The 24,800-nt window shown below is 45.1% G+C and overlaps 1 protein-coding gene across 1 annotated transcript in view; it reads left to right on the top strand.

The window, feature by feature from the left end:
- The window catches only part of FRMPD2 (FERM and PDZ domain containing 2), a 109,940-nt gene that overhangs the window by 23,168 nt on the left and 61,972 nt on the right, over positions 1-24,800 (top strand). Inside the window, exons 2-12 of the mRNA XM_055118665.1 lie at positions 1,350-1,475; positions 3,457-3,614; positions 5,347-5,412; positions 8,230-8,421; positions 10,525-10,627; positions 11,511-11,598; positions 15,238-15,397; positions 17,200-17,271; positions 19,314-19,488; positions 23,108-23,255; positions 23,807-23,945. Of these exons, the coding sequence (XP_054974640.1) occupies positions 1,350-1,475; positions 3,457-3,614; positions 5,347-5,412; positions 8,230-8,421; positions 10,525-10,627; positions 11,511-11,598; positions 15,238-15,397; positions 17,200-17,271; positions 19,314-19,488; positions 23,108-23,255; positions 23,807-23,945 (1,427 nt within the window). The remainder of the gene's footprint in view (positions 1-1,349; positions 1,476-3,456; positions 3,615-5,346; positions 5,413-8,229; positions 8,422-10,524; positions 10,628-11,510; positions 11,599-15,237; positions 15,398-17,199; positions 17,272-19,313; positions 19,489-23,107; positions 23,256-23,806; positions 23,946-24,800) is intronic.

Genomic DNA, 24,800 nt, shown 5'->3' on the forward strand with positions numbered 1-24,800 from the left:
AATTGCCAGAATCTGGAAAAAACCCGTGTGCCCGAGAATAGATGACTGGTTAAAGAAACTTCAGTAACTTCAGTATATCTACACAAGAGAGGGCCCTTTAATTAAATCTTCAGCTTTATGTATTTGTTTGGGAAGCACACCCACTCATGCTCAGCGCTTACTCTGTGTTCAGTGATCACTACTGCTGTTGTTTGGGCTCCTATATATGGTGTGGAGGATCAAACCTGGGTGCCTGGCATGTTTCCTACCTGTTAGACTATCTCTAACTTTGCTTACATCATTTTACCTGGCTTGCCTTAGGCTACTTTCCTATCTGCAAATGGAAATAATAGTTCATTCTTCACAGGCAGGTCCTGGGGGAAGCAGCATTTCAGGTCCTGCTGTGGACCCTTCTGGCCTCCAGGGGATAAATGAAAGAGCAAGGCTTTTCCTCCTGTTCTTATGGCAAAGGAGGCTGGTCTTTGAGGTGGAAATAGAGCATTGAGCAGCTGTTGAGTGCAAAGTTTGGGGTTAGCAGGTGGCATGGAGGGATGGGGTGTGTAAGTGTGCTTTCCAACCATCCAGTGGAGTTCAGCACACTGTTCATGAGCTCTGGCTATAGCAAAAATCAGTCACGTGAATGGATTAGGAAAAGCCTGCCTGGCCTATTTCTGCCACCCCTGCACCTGTATCCTTCAGTGCCCGAGATTAGAGGGGCGTTAGGGATATTTAAATGTCAGCTTTGGTTAAGAGTACAGAGAAGACCAGCGTCCCTTACCCCTCCTGCAGCAAATCAGTCCTGTGCTTCCCTCCTAGTCTGCACTATTTCAAAGCACTGGTCTCATTCCTTTGAGTGAATTTGGCTCTTCAGAAAGGCGTTGGCAATGCTTAGAGACAGGGCCAGTTGCTGGCACTGCATCCAGCTCTGCATGTGAGACAGCCAGAGACGAAAAGACATGAATCATACTTTGGAGGCAGAAAAGGTTGTTAACCACATTTGCAGGCAGGAGAAGAGGAGGCGTCAGACAGAGCCTGGACATAGGGAGCTCTCTGTAGCAGCATACAGCCCCTGGGAGGACGGGCCATTCTCAAGGATCACTTGTTTATTCATTTATTCATTCACTTATTCCTTCACCTGGGAATTTATTTTTGTGGCCATTCACTAAGAACCCACCAGCCCCAGCACCCCCTGAATGATTTCTTTAGCTTTTCCTTTGTGCCTGACCCTGTACCTAGCCCTGAACACAAGCGATAAAGACATAGTACAGTCCAGCTGAAGATGGGACCAAACTATATGGACCAATATGGCACAAGCTGGCGCAGGTGTGCTCTGAGACATTGCAGGGCTTTTGTCACATGTGTCTTTGCAGGCATGAGTCCAGCACCTGTGACTCTGGCCAGTGCCCTGCAGGTCAGGGGTGGAGCTCTGTCAGAGGAAGAAATCTGGTCTCTCTTGTCACTGGCTGCTGAGAGGCTCCTGGAAGACCTCCGTGATGGTAAGAAAGAGTGTTTGGGAAGTAGAATGTGAAACTTCACAAACGTGTTTCTGGTTGTGACTTCTGAACGTGCCCTGAGTTCTAGACGCTGGACCGCTTAGGCAATGGTACTTGCCTATGGAGCTTCCCTGGAAGGATAAACCCAACTCTTAGACCTGTGGCAGGTGGCAGAGTTAAACAAAAGGCCTGACTTCTGCCTCGGTGTTGCAGTTCTTCCAGGGATTCGGCCTTGGGAAAGGGCAGCTGCTGCTCTCTGGGCCTCTCCTGGCCCCTGGGCAGGCTAGGCATAACCAGAGTTAGGAGACAGGGGCAGTCATTGGTATGGTCTGACACTGCAATACCAATCCCTGACATTTTTGACATATTACATTGACTAGTGTCCCAGAAGAAGGAGGGACCCTCGCCCCAGTTTGTCTAAATATAAAGGTTAGTATAGAGGATTCTTGAACTCTGGTATGAGAGTATCACTGTATCACTGTCATCCTGTTGCTCATCGATTTGCTTGAGCAGGCACTAGTAATGTCTCCATTGTGAGAATTCTTGTTACTGTTTTTGGCATATCAAATACACCAGGGTAGCTTTCCAGGCTCTGCTGTGTGGGCAAGATACTCTCAGTAGATTTTCGGGCTCTCTGAGAGGGGCAGAGGAATCGAACCCAGGTCAGCCGCATGCAAGGCAACGCCTTACCCTCTGTGCTATCGTTCCAGCCCGGTACGAGAGTAACTGACAGATAAGACAGCTCCATGTGGTACTCTAGGGTTGAGAGGAGTACCCAGTGAGGGGCAGACTTGGAAGGAAATCTCTCTTTCTCCAAGGCTGGGGTTCAAATCTGTTGGAGGAGTCCATGATGGCAATGAAGTTGGCACCTTGCCTAGCTTTTGATAGTTAATAGTAATCCCTGGGGCAGAGGCAACTGCCAACCTGGGAGCGGTGACCCTTTGAGTGGAGGAGGGTATAGGAGTACCACAGAGGCAGAGGGGCATGTGTGGAGCAGGCTTGGAGGTTCAGGAAATGTTATCTCAGGGCCAGGTTGGGATGAGAGGTGGTGGTGGTGGTGGTGGTGGTGGTATCATGCGTGCTGGAACAGGGATCGTGGGGTACCTTCCCTTGCACACTTGGCCCTGAAGATCCTCAGAAGCAGCAGAGCTGGCTCCTGCAATGTCTCTCCAGTGCCCTGTATTAAGAAGGTGCACTATGCCTTTGGTGGAGAGAGGGATGCCAAGAATAACAGGTATGGGTAAGTAGATTAAGCGGCAAAACACTGAATTAGTAACCAGAACCAAAAACCATGCTGCAACGCCAACTCGGAAGTCTTAGGTGCAGACGTGTTGCAAGCCTGCAGGGGAGGCTTAGCACACCTGAGATCACACATATGCACAACAGCTTCTCCCTGAGTGTCCCTCCCTCTTTGGTGATCTAGAGGTTCTGATCAACTCCATTATGCCCAGAAGACTAGCTGCTCGATCCCTATTGAGACCCCAGAAAATGATTGCTTCTCCATTCTCCAACTTTCAGGGAGATCCATTCTCTCCTCTCTCCGTTCACCTTGAGATTCTGGGGGTTGCTAATGAATTTGAATGTAGGTGTTAGTTTTCTAGACATAGCTGTAGGCACTTTTCTTTTCGAGGGGGAGGGGGAGAGGGAGAAGTACTGTGATATTTGGCCTGGTTCAATTGTCAGTCCTGGGAACGTGGTGCTGTTCAGGTCCAACACAGTTGAGGGGGACCAGGCCTCACTCAGTGGTGCCTGGGGGCTACTAGGACTATACCCTGTGGTGCTCTAGCTAGTTGAGTGCTGTCCCTGCCCCCAGACACCTTTCTTAGATGAGGTCCTGTGCACCCATGCAGTAGGGTTGGTTTGATTGTCAACATGTTCTCTGGTATTGCTCATGCTTGATTCCAGAGCAGATGCTTACTGCTGGCCACAGTCCTGCAGCTAGCTCTTCATGTTGAAGCCCTGTCCCCATACCGCTTGGTTTCAGATGCCTCAACTTATGTGGTCTGCCCCTGGTCAACTTTGCTTTCTGTGACCGGAAGTATTTCTTTCCACAACCGTATTTCTCTCATTGAGGCGGCTCCTTTCAAGGCTCCTGAACTGCTGCATGGACAGAGTGATGGTGAACAACCTGATGCATCACAGGTAAAGCATGGGGAAAAGGGGAGTGTCTTTGTAGCACCCTGGGGCCTGTCCACTGGAAAAAGCCTTGTTCTGGGAACCCAAATCAATACTAAAGGCATCATTCCTCCACCTTAAGTTCAACCCCAAGGAACACTAAGGAAAAATGGGCTTAAGTAATTCTCTCCCCCATTTTTCCAACCAGACATCTATGAGTTATTGGAAAAAAATTGACTTTGACCCCAATTTTTACATCTGGAAGCAGCATATAAAATATCTGGGTTCTACAGTGGGATAAATTTTACCAAATCCACTAGCTTATTATAAATATTAAGAGACAAGTTTTTGAACAGTGTGCATGTTCTGACACATTGGTACCATTGGCAGGATGCAACAAAAACATTGTAAAGAACCCACTGGTCCTCAACTAAGAAATTACCTTAAGGTTTGAGCAAAGATTGATTTAACTGCATGCAGCAATGCTTATTGTTGTCTTGTTGACATTTGTGATAAATTGGAAACAAACTAAATGTTCACTGAAATAAGACAACATTAAAAATGAGACTGTTGGTTCTTATTTAAGTGACTTGACATTAAATAGATGCATGTTATTTTGATTATAGCTGTACGAGCACACACACAGACAAGGAGAGAAGGAAAAAGTTTAAAAACCACACACAGCAAGGTGTCTGCAGTGATTATTTCTGGATGACAAAATCAGTGGTGCTTTTTGTTTTTCTGTGGATGTGCTTTGATTCTAAATAACATAAACTTTTAGCAATAATCTGCAATTTAAAGAGAAGAAATTCCTGGGAGACAATGACACCAGTGGTCACACAACTCTGGGCACAGCACAACCGCCATTTAATCAATGACTTCCATTTCTCCTTTCTGGCCCTCTCATGAAAAAAGTGCAGAACTAGAAATTCTGATCCTTGTGGGAGGTGACCTGGAACTGGGGCTGCTTTTCCTTCAGGCTTAGTGAGAAGGTCATTGCTGGCTTCCAGGGTTGGTTTGCCTTGTCTATGTGTCTTTAAGTTGGGTTACAGCAGTGGAAGCATCAGAGTCCCCAGGGCAGTGACTCTGTCATGCTGACTCCGTCATGCTGCCATGGCCTCATGTTCCAGGCCATTTGCCCCTTTTCTTAAACTTTCACGGGTATTGGAGTAAAACCCTGAACTCCTGTGTAGTAGATGGACTTGGGAATCTCTCAGATTCCCTTTGGGGCTTTTTGACAATGGTCTGTCTGCAAAGTCCAAGTTGCGTCCAAGTCTCAGGACTTAGTGATGATGCTATATTCTGAGCCATGATCTGATTTCCTGAGTGATCTCTGTAGAAGCCTTCTGATGTAAATTGAAAATGCAGGAAATTTTTCAATGGGGTGAATGTAACTAGTGGTCAATAAAAGTTGGGAGGGAACAGAGAAGACAAATTCTCCCCTTTTCTTTCCTTCTGGACTGATTTAAGACCAGCAAATCTTGCGAGCCTTCTGAAGAAGTACCGAGGTAGACAACCTTGTCTCTTGTGTTTTTGGCTCTGCCCTGTCCATTGAGCTATCTCTCTGGTCCAGTCACTAAAACAGTGTCACGATCAGCATGGATTTCAGTCTCAGCAACAATTCAAGTAGCTGCTTGTGTCTCCTGGGCTCACCAGTCAACAGTGCCTTCCAATTAAAATTAGATGGGATTTTTCTTGTATGACTGTGGGACTTAATTGGCAACCTAAATCTAACCCTGTCCTTTTTTCTTTTGGGCAGTGGCATGTGTATTCTTTAGGAATGACCCTCTACTGGTCAGCAGAATTTCGTGTTCCACCAAAACAGGTCTGTAAGTAAAATATGCAGTCTCACCAGGTAATTTCTTTGGATTTATCTGGTGCTTTCCTCCAAAACAGGGACCACATTCATTGTGCTGTTTGCCACCATTCTGTGCTCCTAGATTCTAGGAAGGCATTGCCAACTGATTACAGAACTGCTCCTGCTGGCTCCAGAAATAACTTCAGCACTCCTCTCAACACTGGCACTCCAGGCAGCCTCAGTTTGGGGGTTGATAAGTGAGATAAGAATATCCCCCACCCCCACGTTGCTTAGAAGTAGCAAGCTAGAGTCTTTTATAGATACTAAAGCTACTTATAAAACAGGCTTTAAAGTAGTCCTTTTTGAAGTGAGAGGCTTCCTGAAAAAAAGGGTTCTATGCTCAATTGATTTGGGAAAATACTCCCTACAATATCTTTCTCTTGAAGATTTTTTTCCAGAATAACTTGCTAAAGGCCTGGGGAGATAGCTGAAGTAGTACAGCATGTGCCTATTATATTTGAGGCTCTGGGTTTGAGCCTGGGCTCTGTATGACACTCCTAAACCCCATAAGATTTTTCTTTTCTTTTCTTTTCTTTTCTTTTCTTTTCTTTTCTTTTCTTTTCTTTTCTTTTCTTTTCTTTTCTTTTCCCTTTCTTTTCTTTACCTTTCTTTTCTCTTCTTTTCCTTTTCTATTCTTTCTTCTTTTTTTTTGGATGGGGAATAATTTATTAAAGACCCTGAGAAGACTCAAGACTTAGAATTACACTATTTTTTTTGTTTGTTTTTTGGGTCACACCCAGGAGTGCTCAGGGCTCTGCACTCAGGGTTCACTCCTGGCAGGCTTGGGGAAACTTAGGTCAGCTACATGCAAGACAAACGCTCTACCAGCTTTACTATTGCTCTAGCCTCAGAATTTTTATCTTTAAATTTTAGTTTTTGTGCCATGTCTGTCAATATTCAGACCTGCTTCCAGTTCTGTGCTCAGGAGTCACTCCCTGGCATTGTTCTGCAGACCATACACAGGACTGGGATTTTGAACTGGGGTTGACCATGAGCAAGGCAAACACCTTAACTGTTTCTCCAGCTCAGGCATGGAAATTTCTTATCATAGCATTTCAGAACATTTTTGATTACAAAATGTGTGTGTTGTGTGTAAATTTTCATTAGGTTCTGTAAGAATTCTTTAGAGACCAGTGTAACACAGCATCAGCTGAAGAACTCCCTTACTCCCTTCTTCCCGCCTCTCTTCCTTTTTTACCCTTGACTTCTCCAATCCAGCACTCCAGTGTACCCCTGTGTTCTTTCTGAAGCAGAGATGCGTTTGAGTCTGTCCCCCATGGGAAATCTTTCATAGTCCTCTACCAGAGGTTATATGGAGCCACAATCGGGACCTCTGATACCTTGCTGCAATTAGTGTTGACTTTGTGGGGCTGTGGGCCAGGCAGTAATACAGTAACCTGCATTTGTAGGACTCAGGTGCTTGATACAACATTTTTTTTTAATCACCATCTTCAATAATGTTGAACAGGAGCCCTTCCCACAAGTATCATTGTGCCCTGGCTGACCTCCCCTGCCCCCATACAATTAGTTCTGTCCTTAACTAATTGCTTCTCAGAAATAGCTGCTAACTTTTGCAAAGAATTGTTCTTTATGCCTGTAGCTCACTCCTCCACTTTTCTTCTGGTTAACCCCAGATAAATTTTGAGGCTTAGTGTAACATTTCCCCTTAGTGTAACATTTCCTCCTTTTTTTTGGACCCTTTCCCCCGTGTTTCTGACATGCTTTTTTTTCATGCTGAGACCCATGACATCACACTGTACACTCAGTTCCATAAGTAATGACCATTGTAGTCAGACTGTGAACTTCTTTTCTATTTATATTTTGATTTTTGGGCTATGCCCAGGAGTGTTCAGGGCTTACTCCTGGATCTGCATTCAGGGATCATTCCTAGTGGGACCTGGGGACCATATGGGGCGCAGGGGATCGAATCCAGGTTGACCACATGCAAGGCTGCTGTGAATGTCTTGAGGCAGAGAATGACTCCCACTCTGTATCTTCGTGGTTCTCAGGGCCAGGGGTGTAGAGTCATGTTGATGTGCAGAATGTCAGGCTCTGTGGCCTGGCCGCAGATGAAGATGGATGAACACAGCTACTCTCCATGAGAAGAAATGGTAGTGCAGTCTGAGTCTGGAAAATGACTTATAGTAGTGTTTGAATGTGGAGAAAAGCCTGATTTTGAGTCTAAGTTGGAGGCTTTTTCCATCTAAGCAGTAGGTATACTTAAATGCAGGGGGGAAGGGATTACTAAAATATCTTGTTCTGTCCTTTGCTCTTTGTATACACGTGACATACATTTTAACCAGCTCTCGAGGTCTTGTGCTGACCCTGGGGGAGTCCCAAGAGGGAGGAAACCCACAGTCATTATGACTCTGGTGCACAGAGTCCAGGGGAAAGGCCCCAGGAGACCCCCCTCATTAATTTGTGGAAATGATGGGTTTCCCGAGAGGATGCGATTAAAGGCTGAGCCTGGTGTTATCTGGGTTCTGGGTGAGTGGAAATCCATCATTCCCCTAAGTATTCCAAGCACATCCTCTGTGCAAGGGAGGATGTTCCAGATGAGAAAGCACCCACGCCAGGCTCAGAGATAATGGCTCAGCACATTGCGGCCATGGGATCTATCTGCGTCCGTCCCTGGTCTTTCCAGAAGGAGCAAGCATCTGTCTAATGATAATGAGAGCATCTGTGTCCTCCCTGTGAGTTCCCACTATTAGTCCCTGCTTGTGGCTGCCAAGACTGTGGGCTCTCTGTGTGCTCCACATCTCTCATGCAGCCCCTGCTTTTCAGCCCCTGCAGCTCGGTGAGACCTTGCATTCTCTTCTGCTGACCATGTGTGAAGACCAACCTCGAAGGCGACTGCCATTGCAGTCGGTTCTGGAAGCCTGTTGGGCTCATCGGCAGGAAGTGGCTGGATCCCCGGCCTCTGCCGGTCTCCATGTCAGCCAGCTGGTCACTTTGGTTTTGGATACCATCTCTCAGGTTGGTCTCAGTCAGTGCTTTCCCACGCAGGAACTCTGTGTGACTGTTGACATTTAAGTGAAATGACTGCTAATTAAGATATAATAAAAATTCAGTTCCTCGGGAACACTTACCACACTTTATGTGCTTAGCAGCTGGTGATCGCCATATTGGACAGGGCAAATTTAGAACATTCCCATTATCATAGTCCTTTTTGGGATGTTTTGGCAAAGACCTTTGGGTAAGCCCAAATTCCTAATGTGTCTAAGACCCTTAGGGATCTTTGAAAGTGTTGCTTCAATGAGCAGAATCATACTTTTAACTTGGAAATCAGTGCACTTACAAAACTCAGCTCTGTGGGTGGGGAGATAGTGAAGCAGTTTATGCATATTCCTAGCATGTTCCTGACCTGGGTTCAATTTGTGGCACCACATGGTTCCCAAAAGTCACCAGATGCATCCCAGGAGGTCCTGAGCACTTCAATAGATCGCCCCAGAGGTCCCCAGGGACCATGAGGTAGCCCTGGAGGTCCCAAGCACTTCTGGGTGACTGGGTGATCCCTGATACCATAGGTCTAGAGCAGCATTGAATCCTCAGGCCCTTGCATTGAACTGCTGGCAGTTGGCCTAGAATTGCTGATGGTGTCACTGAGTCTCTTGAGCATTCCTTGGGAGTCCCACCTTTAAGACCCCCAATCAACTCTATAAAAGGTCTTCATTGCTCTGGATTGCATGGATCCTGGATTTTTCCATTTCCATTTCCTTCAGATGCATATATATATATACATATGTAAATTGGATTTTGGGCCACACTTGATGGTTACCCCTGGCTCTGTGCTCAGGGATTACTCCTAGTGGGATCAGAGGGCCCATACGCATGTCAGGGATAGACCCTGGGTTGACTGTATGCAAGACAAGCACCTTGCTGCTGTCTAATCTTTCTGGCCCCTCCCTTGCACCTGTAGGGAGCCTTCCTCCTACATTTGCCACACTGTGCAGCTCCATAATGCCCAGCAAGAGGCCTGGCACATGTACTCACCGGGCTTAGGTCAGTTTCAACAGAGCAAAACCAGAGTCAGGATTCTTAGGGAAGTTATTCATGTGCCCTCGGGATTGGGACAGTGATATAAGGGGGCTAAATGGGGGCAAGTTGTACAAGGAATTGTTCAGCCAGAAGCATTGTCAGCCTGATATTCACTGGAATACACACCAGTAATTGCACTATGATTTGTCCTCCTGGATGCCAGGGCTTGGTTGGGATGGCTGAGGGAAGTGAGGTGCCCATGGCTCTCTGTATGGAGGTTTGTACTGTAGAGGAACCAGGGAGGTAAGGCTGGAGACATGCCATGTGCTGCAATGCACAGGGGCAGGTTGGAGAACTGAGACCAGGACAAATGACAGGGTCATGTAGATGGAGGGGAGGAGATAGCTAGAGGGGACATCTATCAGCCAGAAATGCTTCTCTCATCTTGCCATCCTTTTTCTGCATGCAATAATCTTGTTCCTTTAGTTGAGTGATGGAATTTGGCAGGAATAACATTCTTTTTGAATGAAAGATGGTTAGAAGCTATTAGTCCTTGGGGTGTCCTTTTCCTCTGATGGATGCTGGAGTGTCCTGTAGTGCTTCTCTCAGGGACCCATCAGGCATATTTGAGCCATGTATTCAACATTCACTGGGGCACTGGACTGAGTGACCTATAAAAACCACAATGAGTTTGGGGGAACAGATAAGCAAGAAATGGTGACTGCACTAGTCTGATGGGGAAAAATGTGAGCAAAGTGGTCAAGAAAGGAAGTGAGAGGACACCTACATCTGTTCTAGGGCAGATGTGGATCGAGGACTGAAATTGAGAAGACCGAGCTCTGACTCTTGGATCCTGGCAGGAAGGCCCCACTCACTCAGTGTGTGCCCAGGCAAAGCACAGATGTTCATAGGTTGAAGTGTATACGAATACCTCTAGGGTGACTGTGGATGGTGGGTTCTGATTTCCAGAAAATATGTTGTGAGTCTCCCACTGTGGTGGACAGACTCACCAACTTCAACTGCTAGCCAGACTATATGTGTCTATATTAATGACCTCATCTTGACCTTGGGATGCAGATGGGAAATGCACTTGACTTTCAGGTGGAGAAGAGAGTTGTGGAAGAAAAGTCCTTTGTGCAGCAGGACAGAAGTTATCTACTCAGAGCCAGGCTGCATCAAGCAAGCTGTGAGAGGCCACCTGCAGGTACCCGAAGTGTCGACATCCTTGTGGAATTAGGTCCTGTGTCCTGAGCATCCCCTGAGTTGTACCCACTCTCTTGCTTCTTGTGCCACATGGACCAAATGTCCCTACTGCAGGGTAGATCAGCTCTTAAAAAACTGCACTGCTCCAGGAAGCCCTGCAAGAAAAGGAACTGATGGGGCTGGAGCAATAGCACAGCAGGAAGGGCGTTTGCCTTGCACGCAGCTGACCCAGGTTCAATTTCCAGCATCCCATATGGTCCCCTGAGCACTGACAGGAGTAATTCCTGAGTGCAAAGCCAGGAATAACCCCTGTGCATCGCCGGGTGTGACCCAAAAAGAGAAAAAAATAAAAGGAACTCAATTTAGGGTTCATCTGTTCAGAAAAACTTTATTATGAGATATAATTTAAAGTAATTTATATCCAGTGTACACTCTTACTGAGTCCCAACTATCCAATCTGATAAGACAAATGAAAATAACACAAAAGAAATTTTTGCTTAATTTTTTCAAGGTGGAGTGAAAGAAAAAATAATTTGTATAAAATAGTTTGTTGCTGTATTAGCTGTGTTCAAAGAATGGCTGTTAGAACAATCTTCAAATATTCCACTATTATCTGTTTTCCTACTGAATCTGAGCTCTTATTTGTAATGGAAGTTTTTGTTGTTTCTTTTCAAACAAGATACCCTTAGTCCTTGGGCTTTATCTTCTCCCTGATACTGCCCCAACTCTCTGTACTGTCATTTTCTTTTTCATTTTCCACTTGAGAAAACAGACTCAGATAAGTAATTTTGTCAAGGTCATGCCACCAGCAAGTTGTGGTGTAGCACTCCCAGCTACCCAGTGTTCTTTCTCTGCCCATGACCTTCATCACATCATTTTGTTAGTTTCAGAGAGAAACACAGAGACCCAGAGCTCCCTGAAGCCGGCTCCAAGTTTCTCCACACACAGTCACTGCGGTGTCTTTGTCAACAGGTAAGAGGCAAGGTGCACAAAATGAACTTGGTCTGGGACTTTGATGTGTGGCCACTATTTTCTGTCCCTTTGCTTACTACTGGTGAGAAAATACTTATTTTTCCAGAAAAAAAAAGGGAAAGGGTAGGTGAAAAAATGACACTTAAGCATAAAGCCAAGAAGATAGGGAAACTGTGCTGTTAGGACAGTCTCCTCTGGGAGAATTCAAGCTTAGGAACTCAATCAACAACGTATTATCAAATTGTTGTGACGATCTCAACTATGAGAGCTGCCTAACAAGCAACTCCAAAACACAGTGGTTCGAAGCCACGAGTTATTTACTTCCCAAGTCTGTGACCTAGGGGTCTATGTTATGCTCAGCTTGGAGGTTCTTCTGGACTCTGTTCTTGCGCATCTGTGATTTGTGTCTCCTCCTGTCTGACCCTGGTTCTCACACTCCCCTCCCAGTGGCTTGACTAGGAGGCCTCTCTTAGGGACTGGCTGGTGTTTGGGAAGTGGTTCCTCTTCTCCTTCAGCAGACTGAACTGGGCTCTTCTGAAAAATAGAAGCTGAGAGAGATGAAGACAGAAGAGAGAGGGAGAAAAACAGGGGAAGAGAAAGAGAGAGGGGTGCGAAGGAAGGAGAAAGAGAAAAAAAGAGAGAGAGAGAGAGGTGTCCAGAATTCCAGAACTTTTCCTCCATCACTTCCACCTCATTCTGTTGGCCAAACCAATCCTCAAGACCAGAATCAAGGGGATGGGGAATAGATTCCACCTCCTAATGAGAGCTGGGACAGGACCATAATGCAAAGGATCAGGGAGAATAATTGTGGTTAATTTGCAATCTGTCTATAGTTGATGTTTGAATATTCTTCAAATGGGAACAGGGAGGGATGGGAGAGGAAGGAAGATGGGTTATTGGTGAAGGAACACTAACACTGCTGGTGGGTTGGAGTTAAAACATTGAATGCCTGAAATTATGTCATAAATAGGTTTCTATATCACAGCAAGTTATAAAAATGAACAAATAAAACCCAAGTTGAGACCAGGGAGTTAGCCCAAAGGGCTAGTGTGCATGTTTTTCATGCCAAATGAACACTGCTGGGAGTAATTCCTGCCAGCAGTGAACTGGGAATAGCCCCTGAGCACCACTGGGAGTGGCCCAGAAAATCAAACTAAAACAAATAAATTTTCTCAAAACCTACTATAGGGCTCGTATCTCTCTGTCCCTGAGATCTGGGCACACTGAAATGTGGATAGTTTCCTATGTGTTGTTTTGTGAAGAAAAGTGACAGTACCTGGTTTGCCAAGGGTTGTGGTCACCCTTGATGTTAAATGTATAGTGAATCCTTGACTCAGTGCTGTAAAGGTGACCTTCATGAGGACTTCCCCTGCCACTTAGCATTTTCTTTTCTTTTTTTTTTTTAACCTGGGATTATAGAGTGATTTTTAAAAAAATTTATTTATTTTTAATTAGTGAATCACCGTGAGGGTACAGTTACAGATTTATACACTTTTGTGCTCATGCTTCCCTCATACAAAGTTCGGGAACCCATCCCTTCACCAGTGCCCATTCTCCACCACCCGTAAACCCAGCATCCCTCCCACCCTCCCCAATCCCATCTCCCCCACCCTGCCACTGTGGCAGGGCATTCCCTTCTGTTCTCTCTCTCTAATTAGCTGTTGTGGTTTGCAATAAAGGTGTTGAGAGGCCACTGTGCTCAGTCTCTAGCCCTCATTCAGCCCACAACACCCTTCCCCCCGCATGGCCTTCGACTACATTATAGTTGGTGATCCCTTTTCTGAGTTGCCCTTTCCCCAGAATGTGAGGCCAGCCTCCAAACCATGGAGTCAACCTCCTGGTACTTATTTCTACTAGTCTTGGGTGTTAGTCTCCCATTCTGTTATTCAATATACCACAGATGAGTGCAATCTTTCTATGTCTGTCTTTCTCCTTCTGACTCATTTCACTCAGCATGAAACTTTCCATGCCGATCCACTTATATGCAAAATTCATGACCTCCTTTTTTCTAACAGCTGCATAGTATTCCATTGTATAGATGTACCAAAGTTTCCTCAACCAGTCATCCATTCTAGGGCATTCAGGTTTTTTCCAGATTCTGGCTATTGTAAACAGTGCTGCGATGAACATATAAGTGCAGATGTCGTTTCAACCATACTTTTTTGCCTCTCTGGGATATATTCCCAGCAGTGGTATTGCTGGGTCAAATGGGAGCTCAATATCTAATTTTTTGAGAATCGTCCATATTGTTTTCCACAAGGGCTGAACCAGTCGGCATTCCCACCAGCAGTGTAGAAAGGTCCCTTTCTCCCCACATCCTCTCCAACAGCGGTTGCTTTTGTTCTTTTGGATGTGTGCTAGTCTCTGTGGTGTGAGGTGGTATCTCGTGGTTGTTTTGATCTGCATCTCTCTGATGATTAGTGATGTAGAGCACTTTTTCATGTGCCTTTTGGCCATTTGTATTTCTTCCTTGGTAAAGTTTCTGTTCATTTCTTTGCCCCATTTTTTGATGGGATTGGATGTTTTCTTCTTGTAGAGTTCAACCAGTGCTTTATATACCGTTGATATCAACCCCTTATCTGATGGGTATTGTGTAAATATCCTTTCCCATTCTGTGGATAGTCTTTGTATTCTGGTCACTGTATCTTTTGCGGTGCAGAAGCTTTTTAGTTTAATCTAGTCCCATTTGTTGATCTCTGTTTTTACTAGATTGCTTAGTTCAGTGTCACCTTTGAAGATACCTTTATCTTCAATATCGTGGAGGGTTTTGCCGACCTTGTCTTCAATGTACCTTATGGTTTGTGGTCTAATGCTGAGGTCTTTAATCCATTTTGATCTGACTTTTGTGCATGGTGTCAGGTCAAGGTCTAAGCCCATTTTTTTTGCATGTGGTTGTCCAGTTGTGCCAGCACCATTTGTTAAAGAGGCTTTCCTTGCTCCACTTCACATCTCTTGCTCCCTTATCAAAGATTAGATGATCATACATTTGGGACTGTGTGTAGGGATATTCCACCCTGTTCCATTGGTCTACGGCTCTGCCTTTGTTCCAGTACCATGCTGTTTTAATTGTTACTCCTTTGTAGTAAAGTTTGAGGTTGGGGAGGGTGATGCCTCCCTTCGTCTTTTTCCCAAGAATTGTTTTAGCTATCCGTAGACGTTTGTTGTTCCATATGAATTTTAGGATTGCTTGATCCATTTCTTTGAAGAATGTCATAGCATTTTAATGAAAAAAATATAATTTTCTGACCCTTTAAGCAATATATGTTTATTGTCCAAGCATTTTGAACCTCACAAAAAAACCCAAGGAAGAAAGCCAAAATCCCCAGTAAGTCTAATGCCTGCTCCAAAGCATTCAGGGTCTGGAGAGACAAGGACATGATAGCTCTCAGCCCCACTTGAGAAGAGGCAGGGCCTTAGGATCGGAGGAACACAAACTGTGCACCTCAAACCCCACATACCCCCAAGACTGTGCAGCTTCAGCAACCCCATTTGAAAGTGGAAGACTTCCTCCATAGGCAAGGGATGAAAAGAAAGTGGGAAATACTCTCTGCCCAGTTGAGAACCTGATGGGGTGGGCTTTGACTAGACAGAAACCTTTGCTATTGCTAATTGCTCTTCCTCTTGCTTGGATGGGGTCAGTGCTCTTCCAGCTGAAGTTCCCCAGGACCTTGGGGAAAGCCAGGAAGGCCAGAAAGACCGGCAGTTCAGCTCAGAGTCCGAATGTGCTCTCTCCATGGCTGCAGATAACTCCCTGCCTGCAAGTCCTTCTCAAAGAGATTTCCTGCAAAGAAAGGGAAAGGTGAGCAAAAAAGTTTGGGAGGTTTGCGTGTGAGCTGTGGGTAGCTGAAAATGGTTAAGGTTTTCTTCTGGGACTGGGATGTCTGGGTTGTGATTTATGGAATTAGACTAAAAGTAGCCTAAAACTGGTAATTCAGGCCAATGGCTGTTTAACGATGCTTTAATAGCTCCTAGGTGGGTGATAATGTTGAAAAAGATTCCACCTCCAGGAAGCTGTTGGCCTTCAGTATGGGAGATAAAAACAGGTTCACAATAAGAAAGAACAACAAAAGCCTTCTGAATGAGCACAACACAGGGAAAAGGGTCTGGGTTTGTCCTCAGAGATGAGAAATGCTCCCTTTGGTTAGTAAACAGGGTCCTAGGGTTTGGTGAATGTTAGCAGGTAAGAGTTGAGAGCAGGGTCATCCTGACTGGACCATGAAGTCTAGGCTGGCTGGCTGAAGAGATGTTGGCTGGTTCCTGTGTTACTCCCAACTCCTCACAGGAAGACAGGTCTCTGCTGAGGGGTCAACTTGCTAACTCTGTGGTAAAGGGGAAATCTGGGGAGAGGAGCGGTGCCAGGAGGCACCTTCTGCCATCACCAGTCTGGCACCAATGCTTACACCCACTTCTGGTGTTTAGGAAAAAAAGTAGCCCTTCTTTAAATACAACATACTGCCTTTTGCTGAAATGCTAATTTTAATAAGAACACAGTTCTGCAGTGACTAAGAAAGAATCAGCATCTCCTCACTGTCACCCCCACCCTGGCAACTGTGACAAGCCCCTTCTGGGAAGGCTGTTGTCTGAGGAGGCCTCCTCTGCCAGGCCTTCTGTCTGAGCATCCGGAGCCCTTTGGGTACATCAAAACAGACGCTCACAAGGCCTTTGTCTATTTGTCATAAACGTTTGCTTAAAGCTAGTGAGCAAAGGAAGTGACAAGGAAGAATATTCCTCCTCCTGTCTGACCCTGGTTCTCACACTTCCCTCCCAGTCCTTGTTGCCTCCAAAGTCACTCCCAGGTGCTCATGAGTGTGAGGTGTTGGGATGAAGGTGGGTTTGGAGGACCTCATTCACCTTTTCTGACTTTTCTTCCTAATCACTCAATAAAGTGATTCTATTGGTGATTCTCTCAGGATACAAGTCACCTCTTGGCTTGAATTGTGGCCTCTTGAGATGGGAATCCCTTTGAGTTGTTTTGAGACATCCAAATCCCATCCAAATCCCATCACTAGCTGGTATTAAATTTGAGCAAGATTCTTAAGTTCCTGAAAAAGGGATTAAGAATGTGTATCCAGGGAATGATAACTGAATCCAAACATTGATGGGCACTGAATGCTCTTAGGCTGATTGCTCCTAATCTCATGATGTGTGATACTAACATAAAATATGCTGGTCATTGATTCATCAGTGAAAGTAAAAATGTGTTTTATTTGCTGTAAACCTGAGGTATTTTTGTTTACACACAACCTTTGTGCATCTAATACTTATTTGTACTATATAATTTGCTTTATAAATGTGTCACATGCAAAAAGGTGACAGAATCATGCATGAATTTTGAAACCTACAAAGAAGTGGGTATCTGACTTGATCACCAAGCCCATTCTAGTCACCTGGCTGATTTCTGCTTATAGTACCCAGCCTGACTGGGTCCTCAACTAGTCGAGCCCCCATCTCATCAAAACCTGTTTCCTGTGGGCTCTGAAGAAGGGTGCCGGGACGGTATGTGAGGCAGTGAACTCATGGAGGAAGCCTAGTTCTGAGACTGAAGGGCCATCCCCATGAAACATGACTTCTCTATGGTGAGTGACTCTTTGTCTCCTCCAGTTTTCCAGACCCGAGTTCCTCCTGCTGGCTAGAGAGGCCCCGGTGACTTTGCACCTGCCTGGATCAATTGTGGTAACTTTGGTTTGACTGGGCCGAGGTGGAGGGTGAAGGGGACCCTGGCTGTACAAGCAGACCAATCTGTGTGCTGGTGAAAGTACTGGGCGGCTGGACTCATAACTGGACTCTCAGGCTGGAGGGCCCTGCTGGGTGGAGATAAATTGTATTGTGTGAGCTCATTTTCTCCCCCAGTATTAGCCATCGGTCCCTCCTATTCCTGGATCATTCCCTTTAGTGCTTCTTCCCTGGAAGGGGAGCTCTCTGAAACTCTTGTGTAAGTTCTGCTTGATCTCCCAAATGACCTCTACCTCATCACCTCCTTCAATGAGCAGATATTGTTTAAGCATCTGCCTAACAACAGATGCCAAGCCCAAGCCCACAGACCTCTGAAGTCAATAAGACCACAGTCATATTGTATCTTTTAGCATGTGCGTATTTGTATTGTTTTCTGGGCTTGCAAGTCCATCTCCTTTCCCTGGACTCTGCAGCTCAGCCCAGGCAGACTGTGGTGCCTGGCATGCGATTCCTGGATAGGGCTTGAGCGAAAGGCTTGCCCTTGCCTGGTCTCGCAGAAAGAGAGATGCTCAGAGGTGCTGCTGAGAAAGCTTGGAGTGTGCACGTCTAACTGGGACCTGTTCTGAGCTAGCGCTCTGAGAGTAAGAGAGCGATGACAGACTGTGAGCCTGTGGCTGCCCTGGGTAAAAGGTGGCAGAGGGTTAGGGGAAGGGGGGAGCTGAGTAGTGGGCTGCTGGAGAAGGGCAGGGGTGGATACCAAAAAGCAGAGGAACTGGCAACCAGGACCCATACCGAGAGTGGGGAGGCAGGACAGTGGACACAGAGCATCTGTGCACATTCGCTGTTGTCCTTTTGGAAACACACACAATAAAAGATCATAGTGAAGAATCTCAAAAGGGCCATGCAGAATGTGATGTTGACAACACAGAACCCTTCTGGAGTGTGTGATCTGTCCCACTTGGGACTAGGGACTTCCCTCTTAGAGTCTGCGGATCTGCACAAGTGGTTTTGATCACTCCCAGTTGCAGCCATGGGGGGTCCTGAGCGGGGCCTGGAATGCCATGGGGAAGAGGAGAACCCTGCAAGCTAGGACTCTGTGTACAGAGGCACATGCCAGTAAGTCCATGTGATGGAGAGTGAAGGAGTTTTCTGTGTGGCTGTCTGGAGGTGACTGTGCTCAGGTGGGACTTGGTGGGGGAGATATCTGCCATAATCTGAGCAAGATTATGGGCAAATTCTACCCTCTCAGAGAGCCCGCCAAGCTACCTACCGATAGTATCTCGCCCGTATGGCAGAGCCTGGCAAGCTCCCCGTGGCGTAGTCAATATGCCAAAAACAGTAACAACAAGTCTCACAATGGAGATGCTACTGGTGCCCACTTGTGCAAATCGATGGGCAACGGGATGACAGTGATACAGTGAATCTGAGCAAGGGGAAGAGACAGGAGGCTAAGTCTACATGCATCTTTGGATGTGTCTCTGCTGACCATCTTCATTCTATGTAACTCCCTTAATTCCATCCAGTGTTTTCTCCTATGGGAATTATACATTCATTCTGCTGTTCTCTGTGGGGACCTGAAAGCTGACTGACACTCTCAGGGGCATATGTTTTCTTGACAAAGACCTTTAACAATATCCTTGGGAAGCAGAACCCAGGAGGCTTCTGAGATTTATGTGAGGGAGACCTAGTAGTTAGGCCTTCAGATCCCTCCTGATCCCATAGAGCCTGACAGAAGGTACAAGTCTGAGACTGAGTAACTGCAACCATGGGCAAATTCTTAACCATCTCTGAGCCTCCTTTCTCTTCTGCTGAATAACAAAATAAAACAAAATACTGCTTGAGACTGGGAGCCCCTACTTTGCACACTTAGATATTGTATGCCTGGTGAGAGTTTATGAATAGGAATCATAAACATGGTAAATTTATAGGGTTGTTTGTCAAATAAATGAGATATTGCATGGGAAGTGCTTAGCACAGTAATAGTTCAGTATTGAGTCTGTGTCTCACCATTATGTTGCGATGGATTCTTTTAATATTTGCAGACAAAAAAGGGAAAGTCATATTTGGCCCTCAAGGACATCTGTGTGGTGCTGCTGAGTGGGCAGTGTTTGGAGGTGAAATGTGACGGCACATCCACAGTGGGAGCCATCTTCAACGCCGTCACAGCCTTTGCCAATCTTGTGGAACTCACCTACTTTGGCTTGGCCTACATGAAAGGTAAATGTCTCCTCCACAGCCACAGTAGTCCTGGGGTGGGGGGGTGGTCGGGTAACAGGTATCTTAGAACATCCCTTCTAAAAACAATATGAGACAAAACACTGCTTGCGATTGGTAGCCCTTACTTTGCACACTTAGATGTTGTATGCCTGGTGAGAGTTTAAGAGATATAGGTACCACATGTCACATGCAGAAGGTAGTGATGGAACAGTGCATGCAAGTAAGTTTCTATGATTTGCTGGATCTTGTTAGTCTGTATTAATAAATTGAAGAGAGATGAGAACACTGTTAATGTTTCCATGAGGTGGAAATAGAAAATGGTGCCGTCTCTTGGAGTCCTCAAGAAAATAAACACAGATTTGCCAGATTACCTAGAAATTCCACCTTAGGAATTATATATAGGTCAGAAGAATTGAGAGCATGGACATGGGAAGAAATTTGTACACTGTGTTCATAATAGCATTATTTTTTTACAGAAGTAAAGTGGCAGGGAACAACCCAAATATCCTTCAATGGGTGAGAGCAAAAGCAAAATTGGTCTATACACACAGTAGAGTTTTATTCAGCCTTAAAAAGAAAATACCCAAACATTGCTCCAATATGGATGAACTTGAGACATTGTGCTAACTGAAATTTACCAGTTGGCAAGAGACCAATACTGTTTGATTCCACATATGTGAGGCACCTATAGTAGTTTAAACCACAGAGACAGAAAATAGAGTGCTATTTGACGGGTCTGGGAACAGGAGTTGGTGTTTAACAGAGTTTTAATTTTGCAAGATAAAAAGAGTTCTGACATGAAAGATGCTGAGGTACAAACATGTGACTGTCCTTAACATCACTAAACTGTTTACCTAAGGTGGAGATGTTAAATGTTTTGCTGTGTCCGGTTTATGATACTAAAATAAAATAATTTATCAATTATATAGTATTAACAGGAAATTAGACCTCATCTCAGGAGTTAAGAATTCAGCTTAACTGGCCAGAGTGATGGGCGTGTAGGGCCAGCATGTAGGGCATTTGCCTTGCATGTAGTCAATCTGGGTTCAATCCCCAATACCCTGATATGGTCTCCCAAGCCTACCATGAATGATCCCTGAGCTCTGAGCCAGGAGAAAGCCCTGAGCAATGCCAGGTGTGACCCCCAAATGAACAAACAACAAAATAACTAACAAAGATGGTTATTAAAATTCCAAAGGCAAAGTTTTCTATAAAGCTTTCCCCTCCTTTTACTTCCAATAAAAACGTAATTTACATCTAACACATGTATCACTTGACTATAGAAGAAGCCAGTTAGCTACTATGAGGTTGTTTAAGTATGTTAATGAGAAGGAGGCAGAGCTGATTCAGTGGACCTTCAGGTTAAGTCCTGATTTATGTGCTTGTTCCTCTGTTCTCCCATTTTGAGAAGATCAAGAGCTTGTTGTGGGGTCACCCAATGTGCCATGGGGCAGAAGGGGTGTCCTTATCTCCCCATTATTTTTAGAAAACCTCTGAAAAATCTCTCCCAAATAAAAAGAACAACTATTATGCATTTTGATCAATAGAAGATTGTTAAATCTTTTTAAAAGTGTGAATGAAAGTCTTGTTAGGAAAAAGTGTGTGTGTGTGTGTGTGTGTGTGTGTGTGTTTGTGTGTGTGTTTGACCAGTAACCCGCAAACAAGTGTGCTTGGTCTTCCAGGACACCCTTACCTCCCAGGACAATCCTATGCCATTTCTCGCCTATTGGGTGTCTACCTCTGATCTCTCCCCATCAGATATTCGGGAACTGCTTAGCTGAAGCCTTCTGGGCAAGTCACACAAAACTGACCTGTTAGGGGTTTGGACATAAACCCCTTGGGAGGGTTTGTCAGTCAAACTATAATGGTGAGGAGTGACCCTATCATACCAAAGAGTTGGTGTGGGGAGTCAGGGGTTAGGGGCATGGAGCAGAGAACTGGGTACCATTTAGGGCCACGTCTGAGCTTCTTCTTACTGCACAAGTCTTTAGAAGGAAGAGCTGGTAATCCAGCTTAAAGCGATGGATAAAAACTTGACACAACCCCTGTGTCCAGGTCATCTGTTATTGGCTGCCTCTGGGCTGAGAGTATGGAGTATGGAACAAGGTGTGGAACCTACTTATAGGGGCCAGGGAAGTGGGCAGGGTGGAGCAGGATTCAGCCTCCAGCCTCCCTCCAGACATGCTAGAGGACAATTTCAGTAGGAATAGAAATCTTGGCTTGGGTTGTAGGATTATTTGGTTAGACCATTTTTTAAAAAAGGTTTTTATTTGTTTAAAGTCAGAAGGTAAAGGTCAATGTGTTTAGTCCTGTCTTAGTCAGGTCCAACTCCTGTCTCAAAATGCGATAGACTGAGTGGCATAAATCACATTTAGTTCTCACTGTCTGGACGTCGAGAAGCCTGAGATTTGTTCTCAGTGCATGATCAGGTTCTTGGTGAAGGCTCTACTCCTGGTTTGCAGGGAGCTGCTTTCTTACCTAGCAGAGAGTGAACTATTATGCTTATTTATTTATTTATTTATTTATTAAATTTTATTTTATTTTTAATTTTGCTTTTTGGGCCATACCCGACAATGCACAGGGGTTACTCATGGCTCTGCACTCAGGAATTACTCCTGGCAGTGCTCAGGGGACCATATGGGATGCTGGGAATCGAACCTGGATTGGCCGCGTGCAAGGCAAACGCCCTACCCTCTGTGCTATCGCTCTGTACTATCGTGTTATTTACAAGGCTTTCATGTTTGAGTTTCAGTCATACAATGATGGAACACCCACCCCTCCACCAGTGACATTTTCTACCACCAACGTCCTCAGTATTCTGCACTACCCCTCTCCCATCTCTATGGCCAACAATTTCCCTCTTTCTCTCTCTCTCTCTACTTTTGAGCACTATGGTTTGCAATACAGATACTGAGAGGCCATCATGTTTGGTTCTTTGTCTACTTTCAGCAAATATCTCCCATCCTGAATGATCCCTCCAGTCATCATTGACTTAGTGATCTCTTCTCTATCCCAGATGCCTTCTCCCCCAGTTCATGAGGCAGGCTTCCAACCATGGAGCCGTCTTCCTGACCCTTGTCTCTACTGTCCTTAAGTTGAACTATTCCTCTTAATACACTAATCCAATAGCAGGAGCTCAAAGGTAAATCTGATTACCTCCCAAATGGTACCTTGTCCCAAACCCATCATATTGAAGTTAGAGATTTAATTTTTGGGAGACACAGACAGTTACACAACCCTCCCCCCACTTAATACAACAATGATTTGAGGGTGGGCCATCTGATGCAGAAAACAAGGCTCGGGTCAGGAATAGAGCAAAGGATCATTCCTCAGCTTTTCATTTAATCTTCATAAGATGGGAGTTAGAATGCAGATATTAAGTACTATCTTCTTTAATATAAGTAGAGTCATATCCTCTTTGATGATGAAACTTCACTGGGTTTCCTTTCTGGGTCCCCTTCCTCGGTATCTCCTGTTCTCAGAAGGTTATGGTCCCAGCAAGCATCCTGTGGTAGCAGGTGCACTGGGCCCTGTGTTTACTTTTGCCTTTTGGCCTGGGCTCAGGCCATTGTGTTTTCTCCACCGGTTCACCTCTACACTCTCTCCACTTCTGTTTCAGACAAAGAGTTCTTCTTCTTAGACAATGAGACCAGATTGTGCAAAATAGCCCCTGAGGACTGGAATGAGCAGCCCCCCAAGAAGACCTGGAATACCTTCACTCTCTTCCTGAGGATAAAGTTCTTTGTCCATGATTGTGGGCTGATCCAGTGAGTGCTGCAAGCTCTTTCCTTTCATTCTTCAGGAACTGATATGTGTACAGGTTGATGTGTGAAACAATGGAGAAGTCAGCTTGCAAAGTGTAAAGTATATGTAATTAACTCTTATAATAATTGAATCTCTGTTGAATGGATTCCAATATGGCAGAAAAATGAGAAATTAGTGTTTCAGTCTAAATGAAGACCCACCCTTTTGTTTTAAACATCCTTCCATTTAAGGTCGAAGATCTCTCCTGATTAGATCTAACTTTCCCCGAGTCCAGAGGGGGGGAGGAAAAAAGGAAGGCATATGGGCACTGGAGTTGCGTTGCTGTCCCTTTATTCTTCAGCATTCTGGAAGCACTATCTAACTGAATGTCGGTTTTCACACTTGAACTTCTCACAGAACCACCCTCAACTGCTGGCAAGAAGCATGGGCACTGGCTTCTATCCCGGCCTCTTCTCTTTCCTAGCTTCTCAGTCTGAGAGAAAACCCTCTGGTTTTAGTGCTTCCCTTGCTTCTGAGCAGCTCCGTCACCTTCATTCCCGCATTTTATTCCCAGGCAGAGTCAGACCAGACATCAGTTTTACCTGCAGCTGCGGAGAGACATCCTGGAAGACAAGCTACACTGTGAGGAAGAGATGTTGTTGCGGCTGGCAGCTCTCGCTTTGCAGGCTGAGTTTGGCAGTTACCCCACAGAGGTAGGGGGTGGAAAATGGGGATCTTGGGGTGTAGGTCACTAGAAAACTAGTTACAGGACAATGTGGGGGGGGCAGGGACTGTTACTAATGCAGAGACTGTGCCTTTGAGACCAGTTGTTATCATCTACCTCTGAGAATGGGGCAAACTTCCTTTACCTGTCAAGGCATGCATCCATGCATGTATGCGCCTATTTAACCACCACTGCATAGACTTGTCCATCCAAATTTTCATGAGTGCTCTTTTCTAAGCCCCAAACTACAGTGATGAAAAAGTTAATTTTATACATTGCCAGATAGTTCCAGTCAAAGACTCTTAAACCTACAGCCTAAGGTCCATCTTAAAAACAGTATTGACTGAGTTTCGGTCATCATCATCATAATCCTCAGTACTGCCAACCTTTATTAAAAGATTATTATGTACCTACCAGTGACCCACTAGATGTTTTCCCAAGCATTAATTCACTCTCACAGCAACATTACAAAGTAGAGCCTATCACTCATATTTACTAAGAGAGTGGCTAAAAATGGCAAAGTCTACATCTGCGTTTAGATATGCCAGATAACTGCAAGAGCAGTGCTAACTCTGCGGGACATATTGCTTCTCAAATGGAACCTCTAATTTCTTTAGGCAAGATATTTCTCTGCATCAAAAGAACATATAAGTTTTCTTTGATTTAGTTTGTCTCCGATACTGCTGAGTTCTTAGGAGTTATTAGAGGCTATTGTTTATTTATTTTGCTGATGCATCAAAGTAGGGATGGATGATACTAATATATTTATTTACTTAATTAAGATTCAAAATAACATCCCACAGGGCTCCTGGTCTCTAGAGCCCTAATATAAGAAAACCCTGTT

Source organism: Sorex araneus, chromosome 11, assembly GCF_027595985.1.
Source record: "Sorex araneus isolate mSorAra2 chromosome 11, mSorAra2.pri, whole genome shotgun sequence".
NCBI lineage: Eukaryota > Metazoa > Chordata > Mammalia > Eulipotyphla > Soricidae > Sorex > Sorex araneus.